Below are 19,437 nucleotides of genomic sequence, written 5' to 3'. Positions count from 1 at the left end.
GGAGATCCTTCAGGAGACCATCCGCCACCTCATCAGGTGCATGCCCAGGCGTTGTAGGGAGGTCATAAAGGCACGTGGAGGCCACACACACTACTGAGCCTAATTTTGACTTGTTTTAAGGACATTACATCAAAGTTGGATCAGCCTGTAGTGTGGTTTTCCACTTTAATTTTGAGTGTGACTCCAAATCCAGACCTCCATGGGTTGATAAATTTGATTTCCATTGATCATTTTTGTGTGATTTTGTTGTCAGCACATTCAAATATGTAAAAAAAAAAAGAAGTATTTAATAAGAATATTTCATTCATTCAGATCTAGGATGTTTTATTTTAGTGTTCCCTTTTTTGAGCAGTGTACATTAAAATATGTATAAACACCATGGGACAACGCAGCCGTTATACCGCTCAGGAAGGAGATGCATTCAGTCTCTTAGAGATGAACGTACGTTGGTGCGAAAAGTGCAAATCAATCCCAGAACAACAGCAAAGGACCTTGTGAAGATGCTGGAGGAAACATGTACAAAAGTATCTATATCCACAGTAAAACGAGTCCTATATCGACATAACCTGAAAGGCTGCTCCACAAGGAAGAAGCCACTGCTATAAACCGCCATAAAAAAGCCAGACTACGGTTTACAACTGCACATGGGGGACAAAGATCGTACTTTTTGGAGAAATGTCCTCTGGTCTGATTAAACAATATAGACATGTCTGGCCATAATGACCATCGTTATGTTTGGAGGAAAAAGGGGGATGCTTGCAAGCCGAAGAACACCACCCCAACCATAAAGTATGGGGGTGGCAGCATCATGTTGTAGGTGTGCTTGTGCACTTCACAGTGGGGACTGGTGCACTTCACAAAATAGATGGCATCATGAGGGAGGACAATTATGTGGATATATTGAAGCTTTATGTCTGTAACATGGATTAAGGGAAGCTTCATGGGAAGCTTTATGGCTGTAACATGGATTATGGGAAGCTTCATGGGAAGCTTTATGGCTATGACATGGAAGCTTTATGGGAAGCTTTATGGCTGTAACATGGAAGCTTTATGGGAAGCTTTATGGGAAGCTTTATGGCTGTAACATGGATGCTTTATGGGAAGCTTTATGGCTGTAACATGGAAGCTTTATGGGAAGCTTTATGGCTGTAACATGGAAGCTTTATGGGAAGCTTTATGGGAAGCTTTATGGCTGTAACATGGATGCTTTATGGGAAGCTTTATGGCTGTAACATGGATGCTTTATGGGAAGCTTTATGGCTGTAACATGGAAGCTTTATGGCTGTAACATGGAAGCTTTATGGCTGTAACATGGAAGCTTTATGGCTGTAACATGGAAGCTTTATGGCTGTAACATGGATTATGGGAAGCTTTATAGGAAGCTTTATGTCTGTAACATGGTTTTAAAGAGCAACTGAACACGCCTACTGGCACGTGTGATTTTCCTGTTGCTCATTAGGGAAACGAGATTTCAGTCTTGGAGGTGTGTGTCCTGACCGATTCTATGTGTGGTTAATGATGATTGTCCGTCATGAGACACTGTAGATTCAGAAATACATGTTGACGTTTTTAGAGAGAGAGATAGAGACAGAGGCAGAGACAGAGAGAGAGACAGAGGCAGAGACAGAGAGAGAGACAGAGGCAGAGACAGAGGCAGAGACACATACAGAGAGAGAGAGAGAGAGAGAGAGAGAGAGAGAGAGAGAGAGAGAGAGAGAGACAGAGAGAGAGGGAGAGGGAGAGAGAGACACAGAGACACAGAGACACAGATACAGAGACACAGATACAGAGACAGAGAGACAGAGAGATATAGAGAGAGAATTTCCAAGACAATTATGAAATAACATAGATTTGCCTCATTTTATTGTTAAAACTGAAAAAGGAGAAAGCGACGTCGACCACCACATAATACTCGGGGTACGAGATGCAACAATAGGAGAGGTGGTGGATTGAATCATGGAACTGATTAGCAGCTAGAAAGAAGAGGAATTGGGTTGTACAACAGCTCCCTTCAACTGCGGGGAGAGTCTCTGTTTCGATATAAACAGCCGTAACTCGGCGTAAAACAACTAGAAATCAAAGACATCTGATGGCTGGAGGCCGTTTCATAAAGAAAAGAATGCAAAGTGTGCCGTGCTGTCCACACAAGGGCTTCCCTCGAAAGCCACAAACTCACTGCATTTCATTCAGTGCAGTAGGTAGAGAAGTTATAATAATTCATGTCGGCTTAGATTTAAAAAAAATTATTATACATTTAAATGGTAATCAGTCCATTAATCACAACTCTAACACTGATCCAGCCCCCTACACTCACCAGTCCATTAAACACAACTCTAACACTGATCCAGCCCCCTACACTCACCAGTCCATTAATCACAACACTAACACTGATCCAGCCCCCTACACTCACCAGTCCATTAAACACAACTCTAACACTGATCCAGCCCCCTACACTCACCAGTCCATTAATCACAACACTAACACTGATCCAGCCCCCTACACTCACCAGTCCATTAATCACAACTCTAACACTGATCCAGCCCCCTACACTCACCAGTCCATTAATCACAACTCTAACACTGATCCAGCCCCCTACACTCACCAGTCCATTAATCACAACTCTAACACTGATCCAGCCCCCTACACTCACCAGTCCATTAATCACAACTCTAACACTGATCCAGCCCCCTACACTCACCAGTCCATTAATCACAACTCTAACACTGATCCAGCCCCCTACACTCACCAGTCCATTAATCACAACTCTAACACTGATCCAGCCCCCTACACTCTCCAGTCCATTAATCACAACTCTAACACTGATCCAGCCCCCTACACTCTCTAGTTCATTAATCACAACTCTAACACTGATCCAGCCCCCTACACTCACCAGTCCATTAATCACAACTCTAACACTGATCCAGCCCCCTACACTCACCAGTCCATTAATCACAACTCTAACACTGATCCAGCCCCCTACACTCACCAGTCCATTAATCACAACTCTAACACTGATCCAGCCCCCTACACTCTCCAGTCCATTAATCACAACTCTAACACTGATCCAGCCCCCTACACTCTCCAGTCCATTAATCACAACTCTAACACTGATCCAGCCCCCTACACTCACCAGTCCATTAATCACAACTCTAACACTGATCCAGCCCCCTACACTCTCCAGTCCATTAATCACAACTCTAACACTGATCCAGCCCCCTACACTCTCTAGTTCATTAATCACAACTCTAACACTGATCCAGCCCCCTACACTCACCAGTCCATTAATCACAACTCTAACACTGATCCAGCCCCCTACACTCTCCAGTCCATTAATCACAACTCTAACACTGATCCAGCCCCGTACACTCTCCAGTCCATTAATCACAACTCTAACACTGATCCAGCCCCCTACACTCACCAGTCCATTAATCACAACTCTAACACTGATCCAGCCCCCTACACTCACCAGTCCATTAATCACAACTCTAACACTGATCCAGCCCCCTACACTCACCAGTCCATTAATCACAACTCTAACACTGATCCAGCCCCCTACACTCTCCAGTCCATTAATCACAACTCTAACACTGATCCAGCCCCCTACACTCTCCAGTCCATTAATCACAACTCTAACACTGATCCAGCCCCCTACACTCACCAGTCCATTAATCAGAGGGAGGATGAATGAGCCAATTGGAAGCTGGGGATGATTAGGTGGCCATGATCGTCCGATTGGATATTTAGCCAGGACACAGAGGTTAACACCTTTAAACTTACAATAAGCGCCACGGGATCTTAGGTGACCATAGAGTAAGGACACGTGTTTTTAACATCCTGTTTGAAAGCCGACCTGGGACATCGGGATCTATTGATTATAGATCAGAGGAAAGAGTGCCTCCGCCTGGCCCTTCATCAACACTTCCAGCAGCATCTTGTCTCCCATCCAGGAACCGACCAGGAACAACCCTGTTAAGCTTCAGAGGTAAGCCAGCATTGGGATCAAGGGTGGTATGCTGCTGTTACTGTGTACTGTGTTACTGTGTACTGTGTTACTGTGTACTGTGTACTGTGTTACTGTGTACTGTGTTACTGTGTCACTGTGTACTGTGTTACTGTGTACTAGGTACTGTGTTACTGTGTACTGTGTTACTGTGTTACTGTGTACTGTGTTACTGTGTACTGTGTTACTGTGTTACTGTGTTACTGTGTACTGTGTTACTGTGTACTGTGTTACTGTGTTACTGTGTTACTGTGTACTGTGTTACTGTGTTATTGCGTACTGCGTACTGTGTTACTGTGTACTGTGTACTGTGTACTGTGTACTGTGTACTGTGTTACTGTGTACTGTGTTACTGTGTACTGTGTACTGTGTTACTGTGTACTGTGTTACTGTGTCACTGTGTACTGTGTTACTGTGTTACTGTGTACTGTGTACTGTGTTACTGTGTTACTGTGTACTGTGTTACTGTGTTACTGCGTACTGTGTTACTATGTTACTGTGTACTGTGTTACTGTGTACTGTGTTACTGTGTTACTGTGTACTGTGTTACTGTGTTACTGTGTACTAGGTACTGTGTTACTGTGTACTGTGTTACTGTGTTACTGTGTACTGTGTACTGTGTTACTGTGTTACTGTGTACTGTGTTACTGTGTTACTGCGTACTGTGTTACTATGTTACTGTGTACTGTGTTACTGTGTACTGTGTTACTGTGTTACTGTGTACTGTGTTACTGTGTTACTGTGTACTAGGTACTGTGTTACTGTGTACTGTGTTTACTGTGTACTGTGTTACTGTGTACTGTACTGTGTTACTGTGTACTGTGTACTGTGTTACTGTGTTACTGTGTACTGTGTTACTGTGTTACTGCGTACTGTGTTACTGCGTACTGTGTTACTATGTTACTGTGTACTGTGTTACTGTGTACTGTGTTACTGTGTTACTGTGTACTGTGTTACTGTGTACTGTGTACTGTGTTACTGTGTACTAGGTACTGTGTTACTGTGTACTGTGTTACTGTGTACTGTGTTACTGTGTACTGTGTTACTGTGTTACTGTGTCCTGTGTACTGTGTTACTGTGTTACTGTGTACTGTGTTACTGTGTACTGTGTACTAGTTACTGTGTTACAGTGTACTGTGTTACAATGTTCTGTGTTACAGTGTACTGTGTTACAGTGTACTGTGCACTAGGTACTGTGTACTAGGTACTGTGTTACTGTGTACTGTGTTACCGTGTACTGTGCACTAGGTACTATGTTACAGTGTACTGTGTTACTGTGTAACTAGGCACTGTGTACGATGTACAGTACTGTGTTACAGTGTTATAGTGTTGTGCTGCTGGCTAAGAGAAAAGTGTTGGAAACTAGTCTATTACTGTAACGATGGAGATAATCTACTAGTAGCCTAGTAGTCTAGTAGCCTAGTAGCCTAGTAGTCTAGTAGTCTAGTAGCCTAGTAGCCTAGTAGCCTAGTAGTCTAGTAGCCTAGTAGCCTAGTAGTCTAGTAGCCTAGTAGCCTAGTAGTCTAGTAGTCTAGTAGACTAGTAGTCTAGTAGTCTAGTAGTCTAGTAGCCTAGTAGTCTAGTAGCCTAGTAGCCTAGTAGTCTAGTAGCCTAGTAGCCTAGTAGCCTAGTAGTCTAGTAGTCTAGTAGCCTAGTAGCCTAGTAGCCTAGTAGTCTAGTAGCCTACTAGCCTAGTAGCCTAGTAGTCTAGTAGCCTAGTAGCCTAGTAGTCTAGTAGCCTAGTACTCTAGTAGCCTAGTAGTCTAGTAGTCTAGTAGCCTAGCAGTCTAGTAGCCTAGTAGTCTAGTAGTCTAGTAGTCTAGTAGCCTAGTAGCATAGTAGTCTAGTAGCCTAGTAGCCTAGTAGTCTAGTAGCCTAGTAGCCTAGTAGCCTAGTAGCCTAGTAGCCTAGTAGCCTAAGTAGCCTAGCAGTCTAGGGTTTTTTAATTAGAGAGGAATGGATTCCCTTTTCCAATGCTAGTTAAGAATACAAGAGTAATCACGTTTCACATTGGATTTATTCGCTACAAAAAGGCAAGACGTGTTTTTATTTTACTTCTGCAAAACACAAGGTTGTTAGCTAGCTAACTAACTAGCTCTAGGTCCAACGTTAAACCAACTCTCTGAAATTCAATGTTCTTTCATAGAAGCCACTCCTCTGTAGGTATACATTTGTGGGCCTAATTCAGATAATGCATGTGACCACATCAAGTATCCAAGCCTCCTCCTCCTCAACCCTCTCCCGCTCTCTCCCCACTCACAAAATGTCAGTCGCATCTCACGCCCCTAAACTCGTCTTGTCTTATAGATGAACTGACCAGATTGGGGGACAATCAACAAATCTGATCCATTGATCTCCTTACTGCACCTATTGGTTAGGACATTTAATGTCTAACTAAATGTAAAAAAGATATATTTCAGAAACAGAAAGGAACCACATCTTTTTTCGGGGTTCGAACCGGTTCAGATTTTTCTTTTACAGCTCATAACAGTGGAACAGAACGAAAAAAAATAAAATGATTGGAAAAATCATTTTGGTTCCAACCCCTGGTTAGGAGTTAGGGTTAGGTTAAGGGTTAGGATTAGATTAAGGAAAATATGATTTTGAATGGGAATCCAAGTATTTGGTCCTCACAAGGATTATTAAAACAAAAAAACCTGTGGGTGTGTGTGTGTGTGTCATAAGATATTTACCAGCTGTGAGTGTCTCTGGATAACATTAGCAGGCTAAGTGGGGCCGCTATGCTTCACATAACCCTGGAATATAGAGACTATGTGGTGTACATGAAGCAGAGTTCGCATCCTAAATTGCATCCTATTCCCTTTATAGTGTACTGCTTTAGACCAGGATCCATTGGATAATATATAGGAAAAAGGTTATCATTTGAGACCCACGGATAAATGGAGCGACATGCACAAACAAACACCTCTCTCTCTCTCTCTCTCTCTCTCTCTCTCTCTCTCTCTCTCTCTCTCGCTCTCTCTCTCTCTCTCTCTCTCACTCTCTCTCATGACGACCATCTCAGAGAGTTGCCCAGACATGACATCAACTGTCATTTATTAAAGAGAGGAAACAGATCAAGCCTGATTGGAAAGGCACAGTGACTGCTTTTTTGTAACTTAAAATGTGTTCGTTTACAGAAGTGTGTGAGTGTGTGTGTTAGCCAATCAAACTGCTCCCGGACCCAAATATGTTCTTTCTCTGTCACATGTGTGTGTCTGTTTGATCTGAGTGACCCACAGTGTTTCGTCACTGTATAATACCCCACCCATCACACAAAGAACACCCCACACACACACACACACACACTATACACACGCAGACATATGCCTACCAGCGAGGTGTTTGCCCATGTCCTCCAGTTCTTTGGAGAAGAGGGAGTCACTTAGTAAAAGTCCTCCCGTCTGTCCCAGGAGCTCCCTGGAAGAGCTACCTCCTCCTCCTCTAACCACCTTCACATCAGCCTCCCAGACTGCCTGACGGCGCTAGGAACAGAGAAAAAAAGAGAAAGAGAGAGTAAAAAGAGGAGAGTCAAATTAGAATTAAAGAACGACCCTTCAATTACAACATTACAGAAAGAACGACCCTTCAATTACAACATTACAGAAAAATCAACCCTTCAATTACAACATTACAGAAAGAACGACCCTTCAATTACAACATTACAGAAAGAACGACCCTTCAATTACAACATTACAGAAATAACGACCCTTCAATTACAACATTACAGAAAGAATGACCCTTCAATTACAACATTACAGAAAGAACGACCCTTCAATTACAACATTACAGAAAGAAGACCCTTCAATTGCAACATTACAGAAAGAACGAACCTTCAATTACAACATTACAGAAAAATCGACCCTTCAATTACAACATTACAGAAAGAACGACCCTTCAATTACAACATTACAGAAAGAACGACCCTTCAATTGCAACATTACAGAAAGAACGACCCTTCAATTACAACATTACAGAAAGAACAACCCTTCAATTACAACATTACAGAAAGATCGACCCTTCAATAACAACATTACAGAAAGAACGACCCTTCAATTACAACATTACAGAAAGATCGACCCTTCAATAACAACATTACAGAAAGAACGACCCTTCAATTACAACATTACAGAAAGAACGACCCTTCAATAACAACATTACAGAAAGAACGACCCTTCAATTACAACATTACAGAAAGAACGACCCTTCAATTACAACATTACAGAAAGAACGACCCTTCAATTACAACATTACAGAAAGATCGACCCTTCAATTACAACATTACAGAAAGAACAACCCTTCAATTACAACATTACAGAAAGAACTACCCTTCAATTACAACATTACAGAAAGAACGACCCTTCAATTACAACATTACAGAAAGATCGACCCTTCAATTACAACATTACAGAAAGAACAACCCTTCAATTACAACATTACAGAAAGAACGACCCTTCAATTACAACATTACAGAAAGAACGACCCTTCAATTACAACATTACAGAAAGAACAACCCTTCAATTATAACATTACAGAAAGAACGACCCTTCAATTACAACATTACAGAAAGAACGACCCTTCAATTACAACATTACAGAAAGATCGACCCTTCAATAAACACATTACAGAAAGAACGACCCTTCAATTACAACATTACAGAAAGAACGACCCTTCAATTACAACATTACAGAAAGAACGACCCTTCAATTATAACATTACAGAAAGAACGACCCTTCAATTACAACATTACAGAAAGAACTACCCTTCAATTACAACATTACAGAAAGAACGACCCTTCAATTACAACATTACAGAAAGAACGCCCCTTCAATTACAACATTACAGAAAGATCGACCCTTCAATAACAACATTACAGAAAGAACGACCCTTCAATTACAACATTACAGAAAGAACGACCCTTCAATTACAACATTACAGAAAGAACGACCCTTCAATTACAACATTACAGAAAGAACGACCCTTCAATTACAACATTACAGAAAGAACGACCCTTCAATTACAACATTACAGAAAGAACGACCCTTCAATTACAACATTACAGAAAGAACAACCCTTCAATTACAACATTACAGAAAGAACGACCCTTCAATAACAACATTACAGAAAGAACGACCCTTCAATAACAACATTACAGAAAGAACGACCCTTCAATTACAACATTACAGAAAGAACGACCCTTCAATTACAACATTACAGAAAGAACGACCCTTCAATTACAACATTACAGAAAGAACGACCCTTCAATTACAACATTACAGAAAGAACGACCCTTCAATTACAACATTACAGAAAGAACGACCCTTCAATTACAACATTACAGAAAGAACGACCCTTCAATTATAACATTACAGTAAGAACGACCCTTCAATTACAACATTACAGAAAGAACGACCCTTCAATTACAACATTACAGAAAGAACGACCCTTCAATTACAACATTACAGAAAGAACGACCCTTCAATTACAACATTACAGAAAGAACGACCCTTCAATTACAACATTACAGAAAGAACGACCCTTCAATTACAACATTACAGAAAGAATGACCCTTCAATTACAACATTACAGAAAGAACAACCCTTCAATTACAACATTACAGAAAGAACGACCCTTCAATAACAACATTACAGAAAGAACGACCCTTCAATTACAACATTACAGAAAGAACGACCCTTCAATTACAACATTACAGAAAGAACGACCCTTCAATTACAACATTACAGAAAGAACGACCCTTCAATTACAACATTACAGAAAGAACGACCCTTCAATTACAACATTACAGAAAGAACGACCCTTCAATTACAACATTACAGAAAGAACAACCCTTCAATTACAACATTACAGAAAGAACGACCCTTCAATTACAACATTACAGAAAGAACGACCCTTCAATTACAACATTACAGAAAGAACGACCCTTCAATTACAACATTACAGAAAGAACAACCCTTCAATTACAACATTACAGAAAGAACGACCCTTCAATAACAACATTACAGAAAGAACGACCCTTCAATAACAACATTACAGAAAGAACGACCCTTCAATTACAACATTACAGAAAGAACAACCCTTCAATTACAACATTACAGAAAGAACGACCCTTCAATTACAACATTACAGAAAGAACGACCCTTCAATTACAACATTACAGAAAGAACGACCCTTCAATTACAACATTACAGAAAGAACGACCCTTCAATTACAACATTACAGAAAGAACGACCCTTCAATTATAACATTACAGTAAGAACGACCCTTCAATTACAACATTACAGAAAGAACGACCCTTCAATTACAACATTACAGAAAGAACGACCCTTCAATTACAACATTACAGAAAGAACGACCCTTCAATTACAACATTACAGAAAGAACGACCCTTCAATTACAACATTACAGAAAGAACGACCCTTCAATTACAACATTACAGAAAGAACGACCCTTCAATTACAACATTACAGAAAGAATGACCCTTCAATTACAACATTACAGAAAGAACAACCCTTCAATTACAACATTACAGAAAGAACGACCCTTCAATAACAACATTACAGAAAGAACGACCCTTCAATTACAACATTACAGAAAGAACGACCCTTCAATTACAACATTACAGAAAGAACGACCCTTCAATTACAACATTACAGAAAGAACGACCCTTCAATTACAACATTACAGAAAGAACGACCCTTCAATTACAACATTACAGAAAGAACGACCCTTCAATTACAACATTACAGAAAGAACAACCCTTCAATTACAACATTACAGAAAGAACGACCCTTCAATTACAACATTACAGAAAGAATGACCCTTCAATTACAACATTGCAGAAAGAACAACCCTTCAATTACAACATTACAGAAAGAACGACCCTTCAATTACAACATTACAGAAAGAACGACCCTTCAATTACAACATTACAGAAAGAACGACCCTTCAATTACAACATTACAGAAAGAACGACCCTTCAATTACAACATTACAGAAAGAATGACCCTTCAATTACAACATTACAGAAAGAACGACCCTTCAATTACAACATTACAGAAAGAACGACCCTTCAATTACAACATTACAGAAAGAACGACCCTTCAATTACAACATTACAGAAAGAACAACCCTTCAATTACAACATTACAGAAAGAACGACCCTTCAATTACAACATTACAGAAAGAATGACCCTTCAATTACAACATTACAGAAAGAACAACCCTTCAATTACAACATTACAGAAAGAACGACCCTTCAATTACAACATTACAGAAAGAACGACCCTTCAATTACAACATTACAGAAAGAACGACCCTTCAATTACAACATTACAGAAAGAACGACCCTTCAATTACAACATTACAGAAAGAATGACCCTTCAATTACAACATTACAGAAAGAACAACCCTTCAATTACAACATTACAGAAAGAACGACCCTTCAATTACAACATTACAGAAAGAACGACCCTTCAATTACAACATTACAGAAAGAACGACCCTTCAATTACAACATTACAGAAAGAACGACCCTTCAATTACAACATTACAGAAAGAACAACCCTTCAATTACAACATTACAGAAAGAACGACCCTTCAATTACAACATTACAGAAAGAACGACCCTTCAATTACAACATTACAGAAAGAACGACCCTTCAATTACAACATTACAGAAAGAACGACCCTTCAATTACAACATTACAGAAAGAACGACCCTTCAATTACAACATTACAGAAAGAACTACCCTTCAATTACAACATTACAGAAAGAACGACCCTTCAATTACAACATTACAGAAAGAACTACCCTTCAATTACAACATTACAGAAAGAACGACCCTTCAATTACAACATTACAGAAAGAACGACCCTTCAATTACAACATTACAGAAAGAACGACCCTTCAATTACAACATTACAGAAAGAATGACCCTTCAATTACAACATTACAGAAAGAACGCCCCTTCAATTACAACATTACAGAAAGAACGACCCTTCAATTACAACATTACAGAAAGAACGACCCTTCAATTACAACATTACAGAAAGAACGACCCTTCAATTACAACATTACAGAAAGAACGACCCTTCAATTACAACATTACAGAAAAGAAAACAAAGTTGGGTAACCACAGTTGATTGGTTGGAAGCGTGGGAGTTTCAGCCTATCCTCTGTGGTTAGAACATCGACTGACGCGAGTGGTCGAGTTCTGTAACTGAAGGCAGGGCTTACGTCCCCATTGGCACCCTATTCCCTACATTGCCCTATTGGACCCCTGGTCAAAAGTAGTACACTATAATAGGAAATAAGGTGCCGTTTGGGTACGAGTCCTATGGTTGCTACTCGTACCTATTCCTGTCATCAGACATCATTTAGTAAGGGCCGGTTTGCCAGGTCTATAATTGGAGACCACTCTTTATTCACCCCTTTTCAGACCTTATGAGTCCTAAAACGGCACCCCGTCCACTATATAGTGCACTACTTTTGACCAGGGCCCACAAGGGCTCTATATAGAATAGAGTGTAGTTTGGGACACACACATTGTACAGTCGTAGCCAAAAGTTTAGAGAACGGCACAAATATTCAGTTTCACAAAGTCTGCTGCCTCAGTTTGTGTGATGGCAATTTGCATATATTCCAGAATGTTATGAAGAGTTATCAGATGAATTGCAATTAATTTCAAAGTCCCTCTTTGCCATGCAAATGACTGAATCCCCCCCCCCAAAAAAAAAAAATCCAGTGCATTTCAGCCCTGCCACAAAAGGACCAGCTGACATCATGTCAGTGATTCTCTCGTTAACACAGGTGTGTTAACACTCGCTATTTTGTCACTTCATGTCCAGTAAAAGCCAGAGCTCATCAGTAAGAGGAGGGCTACTGGTGAGCGCTACTACTCTGGTCTCTCCTTCAAGATCCTGCACTAGCTTGTCGGCCCATCTACGCTGGACCGGTTCGTCAGCTTCCTGCAGCGCCTTGATAGACTCTGGGGCGGAGGGCTGTTTTATGGACGAGACCTGGGCTCGGGAACATGACATTCCTCTCAGATAGTTAAAGGAGCCCACGGCCTTGTTCGCTCTGGATGGGAGTTCTCTCCCCAGGATTCAGCGTGAAACGCTACCTTTAACCCTCACTGTCTCTGGTAATCATAGCGAAACCATTTCTTTTTTAATTTTTCGTTCACCTTTTACACCTGTTGTTTTGGGTCATCCCTGGCTAGTTTGTCATAATCCTTGTATTAATTAGTCTAGTTATTCTATCCTCTCCTGGAACGTCTCTTGTCATGTGAAATGTTTAATGTCTGCTATCCCTCCTGTTTCCTCTGTCTCTTCTTCACAGGAGGAGCCTGGTGATTTGACGAGGGTGCCGGAGGAATATCACGATCTGCGCACAGTCGGTCCAGGGCCACCTCTCTTCCTCCGCACCGGTCGTATGATTGTAGTATTGATCTCCCCCCCCCCCCCCCCCCCCCCCCCCCCGGGGTAGACTATACTCTCTTTCGGCTCCCGAACGTAAGGCTCTCGAAGATTATTTGTCTGTAGCTCGCGACGCCGGTACCATAGTCCCCTCCTGCTCTCCCGCCGGAGCGGGGTTTTTTTTTGTTAAGAAGAAGGACGGGTCCCTGCGCCCCTGCATAGATTATCGAGGGCTGAATGACATAACAGTTAAGAATCGTTATCTGCTTCCTCTTATGTCTTCAGCCTTCGAGATCCTGCAGGGAGCCAGGTTTTTCACTAAGTTGGACCTTCGTAACGCTTACCATCTCGTGCGCGTCAGGGAGGGGGACGAGTGGAAAACGGCGTTTAACACTCCGTTAGGGCAATTTGAATACCGGGTTCTTCCTTTCGGCCTCGCAAACGCTCCAGCTGTCTTTCAGGCATTAGTAAATGACGTCCTGAGAGACATGCTGAACATCTTTGTTTTCGTTTACCTTGACGATATCCAGATTTTTTTCACCGTCACTCCAGATTCATGTTCAGCACGTTCGACGTGTCCTCCAGCGCCTTTTAGAGAATTGTCTTTATGTGAAGGCTGAGAAGTGCACTTTTCATGCCTCCTCCGTCACATTTCTCGGTTCTGTTATTTCCGCTGAAGGCATTAAGATGGATCCCGCTAAGGTCCAAGCTGTCATTGATTGGCCCGTTCCTAAGTCACGCGTCGAGCTGCAGCGCTTTCTCGGCTTCGCGAATTTCTATCGTCGTTTCATCCGTAATTTCGGTCAGGTGGCAGCTCCCCTCACAGCCCTTACATCTGTCAAGACGTGCTTTAAATGGTCCGATTCCGCCCAGGGAGCTTTTGATCTTCTCAAGAATCGTTTTACATCCGCACCTATCCTTGTTACTCCTGACGTCTCTAGACAGTTCGTTGTCGAGGTTGACGCGTCAGAGGTGGGCGTGGGAGCCATTCTTTCTCAGCGCTCCCTCTCTGACGACAAGGTCCACCCTTGCGCGTATTTTTCTCATCGCCTGTCGCCGTCGGAACGTAACTATGATGTGGGAAACCGCGAACTGCTCGCCATCCGCTTAGCCCTAGGCGAATGGCGACAGTGGTTGGAGGGGGCGACCGTTCCTTTTGTCGTTTGGACTGACCATAGGAACCTTGAGTACATCCGTTCTGCCAAACGACTTAATGCGCGTCAGGCTCGTTGGGCGCTGTTTTTCGCTCGTTTCGAGTTCGTAATTTCTTATCGTCCGGGCTCTAAGAACACCAAGCCTGATGCTTTATCTCGTCTCTTCAGTTCTTCAGTAGTCTCCACCGACCCCGAGGGGATTCTCCCTGAGGGGCGTGTTGTCGGGTTGACTGTCTGGGGAATTGAGAGGCAGGTAAAGCAAGCACTCACTCACACTCCGTCGCCGCGCGCTTGTCCTAGGAACCTTCTTTTCGTTCCCGTTCCTACTCGTCTGGCCGTTCTTCAGTGGGCTCACTCTGCCAAGTTAGCCGGCCACCCCGGCGTTCGGGGTACGCTTGCTTCCATTCGCCAGCGTTTTTGGTGGCCCACTCGGGAGCGTGACACGTGTCGTTTCGTGGCTGCTTGTTCGGTCTGCGCGCAGACTAAGTCCGGTAACTCCCCTCCTGCCGGCCGTCTCAGACCGCTTCCCATTCCCTCTCGACCGTGGTCTCACATCGCCTTAGATTTTATCACCGGACTGCCTTCGTCAGCGGGGAAGACTGTTATTCTTACGGTTGTCGATAGGTTCTCTAAGGCGGCTCATTTTATTCCCCTCGCTAAGCTCCCTTCTGCTAAAGAAACGGCACAAATCATCATCGAGAATGTTTTCAGAATTCATGGCCTTCCGTCAGACGTCGTTTCGGACAGGGGTCCGCAATTCACGTCTCAATTTTGGAGGGAGTTTTGCCGTTTGATTGGAGCTTCCGTCAGTCTCTCTTCCGGCTTTCACCCTCAGTCTAACGGTCAAGCAGAACGGGCCAATCAGACTATTGGTCGCATCTTACGCAGTCTTTCTTTTCGTAACCCTGCGTCTTGGTCAGAACAGCTCCCCTGGGCAGAATATGCCCACAACTCGCTTCCTTCGTCTGCGACCGGTCTATCTCCTTTTCAGAGTAGCCTCGGGTACCAGCCTCCGCTGTTCTCGTCTCAGCTCGCCGAGTCCTGCGTCCCCTCCGCTCAGGCTTTTGTCCAACGTTGTGAGCGCACCTGGAAGAGGGTCAGGTCTGCACTTTGCCGTTATAGGGCGCAGACTGTGAGAGCCGCTAATAAGCGTAGAACTAAGAGTCCTAGATATTGTCGCAGTCAGAGAGTATGGCTCTCCACTCAAAACCTTCCCCTTAAGACAGCTTATCGCAAGATGACCCCGCGGTTCATTGGTCCGTTCCGTATTTCTCAGATCATTAATCCTGTCGCAGTGCGACTTCTTCTCCCGCGATATCTTCGTCGCGTCCACCCGGTCTTCCATGTCTCCTGTGTTAAGCCCGTTCTTCGCGCCCCCGCTCGTCTTCCCCCCCCCCCATCCTTGTCGAGGGCGCACCTATCTACAGGGTCCGTAAGATTTTGGACATGCGTCCTCGGGGCCGTGGTCATCAGTACCTAGTAGATTGGGAGGGGTACGGTCCTGAGGAAAGGAGTTGGGTTCCCTCTCGGGACGTGCTGGACCGTTCGCTGATCGATGATTTCCTCCGTTGCCGCCAGGTTTCCTCCTCGAGTGCGCCAGGAGGCGCTCGGTGAGTGGGGGGGTACTGTCATGTATTGTCATATTATGTCTTGTTCCTGTTCTTTCTCTTCACTCCGTTTCCCTCTGCTGGTCGTATTAGGTTACCTTCTCTTCCTCTCCTTCCCCCAGCTGTTCCTCATCTTCTCTAACTACCTCGTTCACCCTTTTCCCACCTGTTCCCTTTTTCCCTCTGATTAGGTCTCTATTTCTCTCTCTGTTCCTGCTTCTTTCTTTGTCAGATTCTCGTTTGAGTTTCTCATGCCAGAACCAAACTATCGTCTCGTTTGCTTCACCCTTGTCCCATCCTGTCGGAATCTGCCTGTTCTTCTGATGCTACGTGTGATCAGGTACCTCTGTCCGCTACGACCCGCGCCTACCCAAAGAGACCAGCAGTCTGTCGCCGCAACCCAGCTATTCTCCTCTGCTGCTAAGAAGGGGACTCTTTTGTAAATATCAGAAGGACTTTCTGTTTCATTTGTCGCCCTCTCTGAGGGTTGTCTATTTTTGCCATTTTCTACATCTGAAGAGGATCTATGTCTTCCCTGTGTTTTTACATTAAAGGACTCTGTTTTTGCTAAACCGCTTTTGGGTCCTCACTCAAGTGCACAACACCCACTGGTTTAATATGATGGATTGTACAGGGAGGAGTATCTGTGTGTCCCAAATGGAACTGTATTCACTGCACTATTTTAGACCAGAGGCACTTAATAAGGTTCTGGTCTAAAGTAGTCCAATATACAGTATGGGGGAAATGATGTCATTTGGTACTCAGCGTGTCTAAAGGCAGAGACCCGATGAGAGACATAGATCTTCCCTACATTTATAGAATAATCCAGAGGGATAGCTAGCCAACAGCTGTGTCCCAAATGGCACCCAATATAGTGTGCTAGTTTTTAACCAGGGCTCATAGGGTTTTGGTCAAAAGTAGTGCACTATATAGGGAGACATTTGGGAAACAACCTGGAGTTAGTCTTCCAGCCTGTTAGCAACATGGAGAAATCTGTGGCAGTACGACCAGACCATAATCCATCAATAATTACTATCTACTAGCCAGTCAGCCAGTCAACCAGCCAGCCAGTCAATCAGTCAATCAGTCAGTGAGCCAGCCAACCAGTCAACCAGCCAGCCATCCAGCCAGCCATCCAGTCAGCCAGCCATCCAGCCAGTCAGCCAGTCAGCCAGTCAGTCAGCCAGTCAGCCAAGTGGGTGAAACATTACAAGACATGTTCTCTCTCTCCCCGTCTTCCCATTTTTCTCCCCCTCTCTTTCTTCCTCTCTCTCTCCCGTCTCTCCCTCCCTTTCTCTCGTTCTCCATCTCTCTCTCGCCCTCTCTCTCTTTCTCCCTCTCTCCCTCCCTTTCTCTCTTTCTTCCTCTCTCTCTCCCCTGTCTCTCCCTCCCTTTCTCTCGTTCTCCATCTCTCTCTCCCCCTCTCTCTCTCCCTCCCTTTCTCTCTTTCTTCCTCTCTCCCTCCCTTTCTCTCGTTCTCCATCTCTCTCTCCTCATCCATACAGCATGACATCATCTTGTATTCTCTCTCGGTGGCATCTTTCGGGAAATCTCTACACACAGTCAGAATCTGGGTAGAAGGCATCTCCCACAAAAGACTGCATTTTAGAGAAAATGTGTCCCCACTGGGCAGAAACTAGTTGCATCAATGTTGTTTCAAGGTCATTTGTCAACGTATTGTGATGTGGAATCTAAGAGGATATTTTTTATATATTTTATTTAACCTTAATTTAACTAGGCAAGTCAGTTAAGAAGAAATTCTTATTTATAATCATGGCCTAGGCGACAGTGGGTTAACTGCCTAGTTCAGGAGCAAAACGACAGATTTTCGGTTAGCGGCCCAACGCTCTAACCACTAGGCAATACATTGCATTAGAAAAAAACATCCACTGTTGTTTTGAGGGTGAAATTACAACCACAGGATTATGTTATCATGGTAACCCCATTTGTATAAAATATGTTGAATTTGTACCTTTCAAACAATGTCAGATCTTCAACGTTATATTCACTATGAGAAAAAAAAATCCACTATATGCTGGGCAGCACCTCTTACTGGAAACTGTATCAACAGCTACTCTTTGGTCTTCCGTCCAGGGTTTTAACTGAGCCAAGCTTAGCTAGGATATTTATCACTGACTATTGCCAATGTGCTATAGTGAGAATGATTGTTGAGAATGCCCTGTTGATTGCTCTGACTCAGTCAAATCATTGGGTCTGTGTCCCTGGGAGTTTAAAGGTCAACCACACAGTACATTAGGGCTACGTCCCAAATGGATATTCCCGTTTGGTTCAGGTCTAAAGTAGTCCACTCTATAGGGTAAAGGATGCAAGTTGGGATACAGATTAGGTGAGTCTAGAGCGTGGCCAAGACAACAGGAATAGATTATCTGAAGTGTTAGATCTCATATTATTCATATCCTCCTGTGGCTGTGGGGTTAGGGTTAGCTGTGGGGTTAGGTTAGTGTTAGGTTAGGGGTTAGGTTAGTGTTAGGTTAGGGGTTAGGTTAGTGTTAGATTAGGGTTTGGTTAGGGTTAGGTTAGGTTGGGGTTAGGTTAGGGGTTAGGTTAGTGTTAGGTTAGGGTTAGGGTTTGGTTAGGGTTAGCTGTGGGTTTAGGGGTTGGTTAGGGTTAGCTGTGGGGTTAGGTTAGGGTTTGGTTTAGCTGTGGGGTTAGGGGTTAGGGTTAGGGGTATCTGTGGGTTTAGGGTTAGGTTAGGGTTAGTTTAGGGTTAGTTTAGGGGTTAGGGTTAGGGGTTAGGGTTAGGGTTTGGTTAGGGTTATCTGTGGGGTTAGGGTTAGGTTAGGGTTAGTTTAGGGTTAGGTTAGGTTTAGGTTAGGGTTAGGTTAGGGTTAGCTGTGGGGTTAGGGTTAGGGTTAGGTTAGGGTTAGTTTAGGGTTAGGTTAGGGTTAGGGTTAGGTTAGGGTTAGGTTAGGGTTAGCTGTGGGGTTAGGGTTAGGTTAGGGTTAGGTTAGGGTTAGGGTTAGGGTTAGGGTTAGGGTTAGGTTAGGGTTAGGTTAGGGTTAGCTGTGGGGTTAGGGTTAGGTTAGGGTTAGCTGTGGGGTTAGGGTTAGCTGTGGGGTTAGGTTAGGGTTAGGTTAGGGTTAGTTTAGGGTTAGGTTAGGGGTTAGGGTTAGGGTTAGGGTTATCTGTGGGGTTAGGGTTAGGTTAGGGTTAGGGTTAGTTTAGGGTTAGGTTAGGGGTTAGGGTTAGGGGTTAGGGTTAGGGTTTGGTTAGGGTT

The 19,437-nt window shown here is 43.4% G+C and overlaps 1 protein-coding gene across 1 annotated transcript in view; it reads right to left on the bottom strand.

The window, feature by feature from the left end:
* LOC109881669 (uncharacterized protein C8orf34 homolog) overlaps positions 1-19,437 on the bottom strand; it is a 175,576-nt gene that overhangs the window by 41,060 nt on the left and 115,079 nt on the right. The window contains exon 11 of the mRNA XM_031795317.1: positions 7,335-7,485. Within this exon, the coding sequence (XP_031651177.1) occupies positions 7,335-7,485 (151 nt within the window). The remainder of the gene's footprint in view (positions 1-7,334; positions 7,486-19,437) is intronic.

The sequence above is a fragment of the Oncorhynchus kisutch genome, linkage group LG18 (assembly GCF_002021735.2).
Source record: "Oncorhynchus kisutch isolate 150728-3 linkage group LG18, Okis_V2, whole genome shotgun sequence".
Lineage (NCBI taxonomy): Eukaryota > Metazoa > Chordata > Actinopteri > Salmoniformes > Salmonidae > Oncorhynchus > Oncorhynchus kisutch.
This window is presented reverse-complemented; position numbering and strand designations above follow the sequence as displayed.